This window comes from Heterocephalus glaber, unplaced genomic scaffold (assembly GCF_053883595.1).
Source record: "Heterocephalus glaber isolate CG9 unplaced genomic scaffold, H.glaber_assembly_v1.0 deba00000546, whole genome shotgun sequence".
Lineage (NCBI taxonomy): Eukaryota > Metazoa > Chordata > Mammalia > Rodentia > Bathyergidae > Heterocephalus > Heterocephalus glaber.
Genome location: NW_028258147.1, coordinates 39,948,521 through 39,957,036, shown reverse-complemented (window position 1 = coordinate 39,957,036; position 8,516 = coordinate 39,948,521). Strand labels below are relative to the sequence as shown.

Sequence of the window (8,516 nt, the reverse complement as noted above, 5' to 3'; positions counted from 1 at the left end):
ATGTTATGCAGTAAAGGATATTTCATTCTTCTACATGTCTGCAGCAAGCTGAGCAGCAACATGTGTAACCCAGAGAATGAAGACTAAAAGTTATAAGCAACATTTTCTTCTATGTTTCAAAGAAGCATAAAAAGCTCTGGTGTGAGTTAATATTGCTTCATGAATCTGAATTGTGAAGATTACATTTACTTGATTATTTTCTAGAAAATATTGGACATCACAAAATATTAGTAGTAAATAAAGAAATTACAATTAAAACAATATGCTACAATGTTTAACAATTCAAATTAAAGTAAGGATCTTGAAATAGTCTGGGGAAAACACAGACATTGATTTATCAGCTAACGTTTAAAACACTACACACTTTTAAATAGTCTTTCTTTTCTGAAATACTCATGTTCGTGTAAACGTATGCGAAAGTCTTCCTTTGTAGTCATCGTTTATCTCAGAAGAGGTGATGTGATCTATCCCAAACTGTCAGGCACACTGAAGGAAGCTTGGGGCAGAAAAAAATCTCTCCCTGTCCGTTTGAAAGTGTTGCAGGGAAGGGAAATTGACAGACTAGGAAAGGTGCGATGCTGTTTTCTGGGCCGGGAAGTGTCCCTTTCGCTGTCCGCCCGAGGCCCGTTGTGTACCCACGCTCTTCACCCAAGGACTGTGGGGATGGGTCCGTAAGTGCGCCCGAGTGTCCCAGCGCCCCTGCCGGAAGCACAGAGGCCAAGACACTCCTAGAAATCCACCTGTTGCGTAACTTGGGCATCGGGTGCGTTCCGCGTGGCCAGGCTGATGCAGAGCTTCCCTCCGGGCGGGCGAGGAGGGCTGAAGGCGGCAGGCAGCGGAGCTGAGGCCGCCGCCCACCGCCCGCCCGCGCGGACCCAGCTCCCCCCAGACTGCGGCCGGGTCCCGCCCGTGCGCTCCGCGAGCCCGGGGTGGGCGCGGGCCGGGCCGGAAGGATCTGGCTTTCCGACTACCGGAACTGCGGGGCCGAAGGCTCTGGAGGGCGGCGGCGAGGAAACCCTCCTGGCGGGACGGGCTGGCGCGCGCAGAGCGCTGCGGCTGGGCTGCTCTGGCCGGCCTGGCGCCGCCGGAGGCCGCCGCGGGGCGGGGCGAGGAGAGCTGGCCCGAGCGCCCCCCCGCACCTCTGACCTCGTCCAGTGCTGCGCCTTTGGCTGTGGGACTCCTAGGGCGCCGCGGTGTACGGTGCGGTGCAGAGGAACCCAGTGGAGGAGCAGGGAAGAAGTTGAAGATGGGCGAGAAAAGGTAGCTTTACTTTACTTTACAGGCTTGCTTTACTTTTACAGTTAGAGAGACAGGCAATTTGTGTTTAGTCTCCAGGTCTGAAATAAATAATGGGTGATAGTGGTGATTCTAATTTTAGCACCCTTTGAAAGCAGTGCCGGCTTAGAGCAGAAGGTCCTTGGCGCCCTGGGTCTTGGTGAGGCTCCGCCACAGATGTCCACCTCCAGACAGGCCATTGGCCACACCATCTTTTTAAAAATTTTGTTTTGTTCGTGTCGCACGCACTTGAGACATATTCTGCTTGGGCTTTGCGTGGGTCCACCATCTTGCTTGTGATTAATAAGCATATGAACGTTGCAGGCTTGTGGCATGGCAGAAGAAGACGGAAAGCCAACACTACATTTGGGTTGTTTTTACCTTTTGTAGTTGTAACGGAATAACTATGTGTATATAAAATGGAATGTGACCACAGAGAAGAAATAGTTCTTTCAAGCACATTTTTGTTCATGGTGCTCTGCCTATATGGGAAATTTTAAACTTCACTCAGTATGTTCATTAATAGTAAAAAAGTGTAATGTAAATTGTAAGATAAAACAAGTAAGTATAGTAATATTAGTAAGACTAAGCTTTCCAGCATAAGTGAAAAAATATAAATGTATAAATCAAATATTTAAAAAGTAATGTGAAATTTGAATTGGAAACCTCAATATGAACTCGTGATTTTTTAATTGTTCATTTTCAGTCAATTGAAAGGACTGTAGAAATAAGCACTCTTATTACCAGATGTGGGTTTCTGAATGCCATTCCTCACTGAAACAAAGGAGCACCCCATAAAAAAAAGCGACTTTGAGCTGGGTTTTGGGGCAGGGAAAATACAAAGTGAGTCCGGATATGTTGTAGTACCCTGAAGGGGAGTTCGATAGAGTAATCAAAACACACAAGAGGAGCAGGGACTTGCAGGGGACCTCCACTAGTCAAGTTTGGGACAGTTTGAGCTTTAAGAAAATAATGATTCTGAAATCCTAAACACAAGGGTACCTTACTTCCCCCCCCCCCCCATTGCCGGAGACTGAACCAATGATTTTTGCACTGAGCTATATTCCCAATCCTCAAACTTGTGCTCCTCCTGCCTCAGCTTCCCAGAGTGCTGAGATTACAGGCACGCACCACTAATTTTTGTTTTTAACTTTTTTCAAAACATGGTAGCTTAAGAAATATGTTCGTTTTGTTTTGTTTTGTTTTGGTTACGGGGATCGAACTTGGGACCTTGCACTTACGAGGCAGAAGAAATATGTTCTTAAATCACAGTTGGATAAGTACAAAGTATTGAAGATATATGGAGAGAAATGGCAAACAAAATTGTTTGATCCTGCATTGTTACTACTATGGCCTAAAGACTTCAAAGTATAAATTTTTAAAATGTTAAATAGTTATTACTAAACTGTGCTCATCACCATTGATTTTAATCTGTTCTTAAAACTATGCATTTTAACATGGGCTTGTAGAAAGCATTTGGCTTTGCTAATAGATTATGCAATCTGGAGTATCTGTGTTCATACCAACGTTCTTCATTAAAATGATGTTTCATGAGCGACTTGCCTCTGTCAACTGTTTCCTGCTGATGGCGCTGAATGGTAGGGGGAGGGTTCCTGTGCACGTGTATCCCCATGCAGTGCAGTGTCTCAGAAGTTCGAGGTCTCGGCTTAACGATTTGGTGGTGGAGACAGACTTTGCAGTTTAAATTTTGGTTCCATTCCAGTAGTGAGACCTTGGACGAGTCAGCTAACTTTTCTCACTCTTCTGTGGTTCTCTTATCTCTAAAAGAAGGACAGAGAGGGCCGGGGATTTAGCTCAGTGGTTTTGCTGCCTACCTTGCCAAGTGCAAGGACCCCAGTTTGATCCCCGGTACCAAAAAAAAAAAAAAAAAAGGACGGAGTTTTGCCTGAGTTGTTTATGAATTATGTGTGGAAAATTCTTAGCTACTGCTACTGCTTGGAATATTATAAATATTATTGATACTATACATTCTTGGAATATTATAAATATTATTGATAGTATACATTCTCCAAAGCAGCATCAATTTTAGAGAATAAAAAACTGAAAACCTCAGTGCTAAAAACTCAGCTATTTATAGGTATTTCATCCTCTTGTCTGTCGCCAGGGGCACTGACATCATGCCTTCCCTGGTATTAGTTTGGGGCCAAATATGAAGATGCTCCTGTATTCTTGTCCAACACCACTACAAAGCCAGATATGAGGAAACTTTGGACTTTGTCTGTAGGAGTCTTTGCTTCTTCTGATCTTACTTATGGTAAAGAACAAAGACAGAGATGAATTTAAATTTTGAACTTAAAAATCTTAGCAAAAATAATGCTATTTTCTAAGAGTTTTTCTTTTCTATATATGAAATTGAGGCTGTTTTGTTCTGATTGGTTTGTTCTCACATCTGAGCTGGCAGCTGCATACAGTAGAGAGCTTTAGTATTGAGTTAGAGTTACTTGAATCTGGACTCAGAATAATAGCTGGCCTTTTAATGCCTAAGAATGGCCTTTTCACATATCATAGACTACTTTTGGAATTACTCAGATATTAATTAAGAAAATTTATTTCAGAGGAAATGAGTGATTTTCTATTTAAGTAAAAAGAGGAACACTTATTTTAGTATGGATTCTTTTTTAATTGTGAAGGATGTATGTGTGTTCATCATAGAGAACTAGGAGTTAGGCAAAGACAGGGAAGAACATTTTTTTTTAGTAGAAATCCCAACATCCAGTGATAACCATATATAGATATCTAAGATACATGTAAACATATTTATATTTAAACTTTATAAATTATACTATGAAGCTTTTTTTTTACTGAGTAATATAAGCATATTTTTGATCCAATTGTCACCAAATATAAGCGCTGAAAACTAATTTAGCAATTTTTAAAATTGTGTAATTTTAAAAAGTTTTGTGTAATTCCTTTAATGTGTTTTTTTAGTAAAAAGAAGAAGGAAAAGAAACCAACTGTCAGTGCATTTGCCATGGTGAGTTTTGGATTTGTTCACTATTCAAAATACTTTGAAAAGTTAACTTTTCTTCCCCTAGAAAAGAGGTATTTCTTAGAGAATCTGGTAATGAGAGGCAAAATGAATTGGTTGGATTTAGCTTATTTTCAGAGAAATGCTCATCATAATTTGCCATGTAAATGGAATATCTGCAGCCACCCTTGCTGGAGTAGATTTCAGTCTTAGTTATGTTGCCAGAGATCTGTTGCTTGCACAAACAATTCACTGAATGATGGTCTTTGCTACTGGGATAGACCAAGTACAATTGCTTGCCATTGGGATAGAGCAAGCTATATTGTGTGCATCTTTTATGGATCTGTAATCCTGGCAGGTTTGAAGTCAAAGTCCCAAGAGCAGATAATAATAATAATAATAAAATATAGCAGTGGACTATTTGTTACTGTGACTTAGCATATGCCATTATTCCTCCTTGCTGAATAGCTAAAATCTAGAACTTGAAAACCTTAACATAATTCTTCATTACATTTTCTGGTTTCATGGGGATTATTTAGAATCTTTTCTTTGATCTTGGAATTAAATAGGAATTTTGGGATATGTTTGTAATTGATTATCTCTTTCCTCTTGGATCTTTACTTCTTTTTTTCTAAGACACAAAGTTAGGTGAACTTAACTGTGGAGGTGAACTATCCCAGGTACTGGGATATGGAAACTACTGAACCAGTTAAGTTTTATAGCCCTTTATAATTTATAAATTGTGCAGCAAGCACTTTTCAAAATGGGCATGGGAGGACTGTCCTGAAAATGGATCTTAATATTTGAAAATAAACATAGCTATGAGTAGGAAACACACTCACAGGACTTTTGCACTGAACTCTGTGGCTGCCTACACCCTCCTCACCTTCATGTACTACAGTTGCTATTGCTGATGTTCTTTTATTCTGTCTCTACTTGCTTTGGGATTTTAGGGAGATGAGACTAGACAGTCATTTACTGAAAGACTATATGAGTCACAAAACTGAGTCACAATTTTGGTTTAAGGTTTCATTTTTACATTCTTGTGGAAAGAAACTTTTATGTTAAAATTGAATTTACCCCTAAATTTAATTTTAGTTTTGTTCTTTTGATACCAAGACATTTTCATCTTCTATAGTTTAGTTTTTTGTTTGTTTTTGTATCTATTCCCCGCCCCCCTTTTTTTTCTTTTTTTTTGGTGTTGGGAATTAAACCTCATACGTGCTGTTTCACCTCCAGTCCTGTGCATTAGTTTTCATTATTTGTAGCTTTCCAGCATGTACCAAAATTCTACAGCCAGAAAGAAGGAAGATATTCAACATAAACTACAGCTTGTACAAGTAGTTTGGCCACCTTTATCAATGAGACTGGTGGTGACCATCCCCAAGACGAAGTCCTAGACGCCAGCCAAGGGTTAACCTTATACGGAGGTCTTTCTGAACACAGCAGGACTCCTTCCTGCACACAATGTCTGGTAACTTAGTTTTACTCAGACTTTAGTTTTCCCAAGGTATTTCTTCTTTCCCAAGAAGAAATAGAATCAAACTTTTTTTACTAGTTTTTATTTATATTAGGTTTCATGTAAGCATTTGTAGAAACACAAAAGTAGAATAAACTTGAAAGCAAGTGAAGAAATTGGAAAAGTAGAAATAAGATTAAGAAATATAAAAGTTGGGCTGAAGTTCCTGCACAAAACAAACTCCTCAAAGATTATCCATGCTTGCCAGAATTGTGCTGCAGATTCAACCCAAGCTCTCTACAGTACATATCTTACTGAAGCATCAGTATTCCTCAAGTAGATAATAGTTATCAATGTTAAGTATTAGATAGTTAAGTACCCTACATACATAATTTGATTTATCCTCATGATAATCCTATCACTTAGGAGCTAATGTTATCCTTGTGTTCCTGATGAGGAAACAGGTTCAGAGTTTAGAAATGGAATCAAAGTCAGAGTCACATAACTAATAAATAGGCAAGCCCAGGCCCAGACTTTGCCTGGCCGCACTTTGTTGCTTTGAATACCTGTATTTGTTTATAACAGCTTATGATTGCTTAAACTGTTGTTGACTGGAATTGAAGAATCCTTTGTTGATGCCGTTGTCTTCTGATCAGTGTTCGTGGAGGACTTTGCCATCTTCATGTATCTACCTGTGCACATTCCTGGTCCTCCTACCTAGAGTGACTTTTATTGTTACATGAAGAACCACTCCTTGATCTTTACAACTGTAGTAATACAAACCTACCTTGTTTTGGATCTGTTCCTTCTGCAGTTTTTTTCTGTTGAAACAGAGGGAACACTCGGTTTTAAAAACAAGGCACTCACTTGCACATTGCCCTCATCTGTCTTCTCAAGGGTCTGATATCATCATCATCTTTCTTTCTCTTCTGTGTCTTCACCTTCCCACTCTGCCATCAGTGCTGACTGGTTAAGTCTCTCATTTTCCTGACTTCCTCTTGGAGGCCCCCACCCAGACCCTTTACACACGAGTTGCCTAAGCTTCATGTCTTTTGTGTCACCTTCCAGCTTTCAAATTACGGAATTTTGCTTCTGTCCACACCACTCTTGAAATTCAGTGGACATTTAAAAGTTCTGTCTTGACCATTCAGCAGCCCTTGACCCTGTCCACCATATTATTTCTTCTGTTACCTTCTGTGATTTTAGGGTCCTGATTTTTCTCTTAGTGGTTTGGCTTTTTGTTTGTGTTACTTTTGCCTGTGAAGTTGAAGTCCCTGGACTCCTTATCAAGAATTAGTGATGGTATTGACATTTCTCTAGTTTTACAGAGCCACTTTAAAATTGTATTGATCTCATGTAACATTCCCTTTCTCATTTGAATTTCACTGTGCAGAATTACACAGTTTTCTATCCATGTTGAGGAGAGTTCTCTCATTATGCCTCCTTCATTGAGGACTTTTGCATGTGATTGTATTCACTATGCTATGATTGTTCTTCCCCAGTTATTTAGTCTTTTTGTAGTCTGAAACTCAACATTTGTTGACCTTTTCAGGTGCAGCAGCTTCAGCCATATTCATTTTTAGTCTGTGAGGCCCTTGGGTTTATCCTCACAGACAGCTTTCTCTATGAAGTCTTACACTCAAATGACCAGAGCTTCTCGTTTTTCCAGCCATAACATTCTTGTTTATTATCCTTCTTTTGAAATTCTCTTGTCATTTGATTTTGATGCAATAGCAAAATACCCACTAACTAATACAAACTTACTACCTTATGGTTCTAGAGTCAGACTTCTTACTGGGCTAAAATCAAGGTGCCAGCAGGATTTCATTCCTTCTGGAGGAGAGGAGAATCTGTTTCCTTCCCTTTTCGAGCTTCTAGAAGGCACCTCCATCCCTAGGCCTGTGGTCCCTCTTTGTATCACTGCAGCCTCTAACTTCAGCTGTCACATATCCTGAAGCCTCTGAGCTCTATCTTCTTCTTGGAAGCAACTTGTGATATTCCACTGGGCCAACCTATATAACCCCAGATGATCTCCACATCCCAAGACCTTTAACATCTGTAGTCTCTTTTATCATAAAAAAAAGCGTAGTTACAGGTTCCTGAAATTAGGATGGTGATCTGCTTCTTTTTGTTTTTTTCAGTGTATGTGTGTGTGTGTGTGTGTGTGATGTTATTGTTCTGCTTCCTGTACCTGGCCAAGGCTTTACTCGTCAATCTCTTTCCTCCTAGTAGCCCTACTCTACTTTCACAGTTCTAAACATCTTCCCATAGGACCCACGAGACATCACTCAGTCCCTTCTTCCACATGTCGGGCTGGCTTTGCTTTTCACTACATGCGAAATTGAGAGTAAAACCCAATCTCCTTTCTAAAGCTGTGCCTTATCCCACATAACCCGATCTCTGTCTAATCTGTGACTTTACCACAGGCAAGTCCTCCCCCTACTCTGCCCTTGCCACAGTGTTTCTTCTGTGTGATTCTCACACACACCAAAATCATTTCCAACTAAGAAGTTTTGCATGTGCTCTTCCTTCCTGGAATGCCCTGTCCTCAGACCATCACAGGACAGCTTGCATCTTCCTGTCCTTGAGGTCCATTCTCATCCAGACATTCCTTGATGAGCCAGCCTAAACCAGCTGCCTCTGCCGAGCTCTCTGGAACATGACCCTGTGTGATATTTCATTTTGATACTTAGCCACTGTTTGATTTCTTGCTCATGTTTGTCTTCTCTCCACATGTAAGCTACATGAGGGTAGGAGGTGTGTACCTTGTGTGCCTGGAATAGTACTTGCAAC

General features: G+C 40.4%; 1 protein-coding gene across 4 annotated transcripts in view; it reads left to right on the top strand.

Annotated features, from left to right (window-relative positions):
* Positions 1-771: 771 nt before the first annotated feature.
* The window catches only part of LOC101713196 (ATP-dependent translocase ABCB1), a 152,246-nt gene continuing 144,501 nt past the window's right edge, over positions 772-8,516 (top strand). Inside the window, exons 1-2 of one of the 4 annotated variants that reach the window (XM_004862427.3) lie at positions 862-1,260; positions 4,225-4,270. In XM_004862427.3, coding sequence (XP_004862484.2) covers positions 1,247-1,260; positions 4,225-4,270 — 60 coding nt within the window. In that variant the 5' untranslated portion in view covers positions 862-1,246. Of the gene's footprint in view, positions 1,261-4,224; positions 4,271-8,516 lie in introns of all 4 variants that reach the window. The other 3 variants (XM_013078708.3, XM_021242611.2, XM_087204495.1) reach the window with 3 other exon arrangements.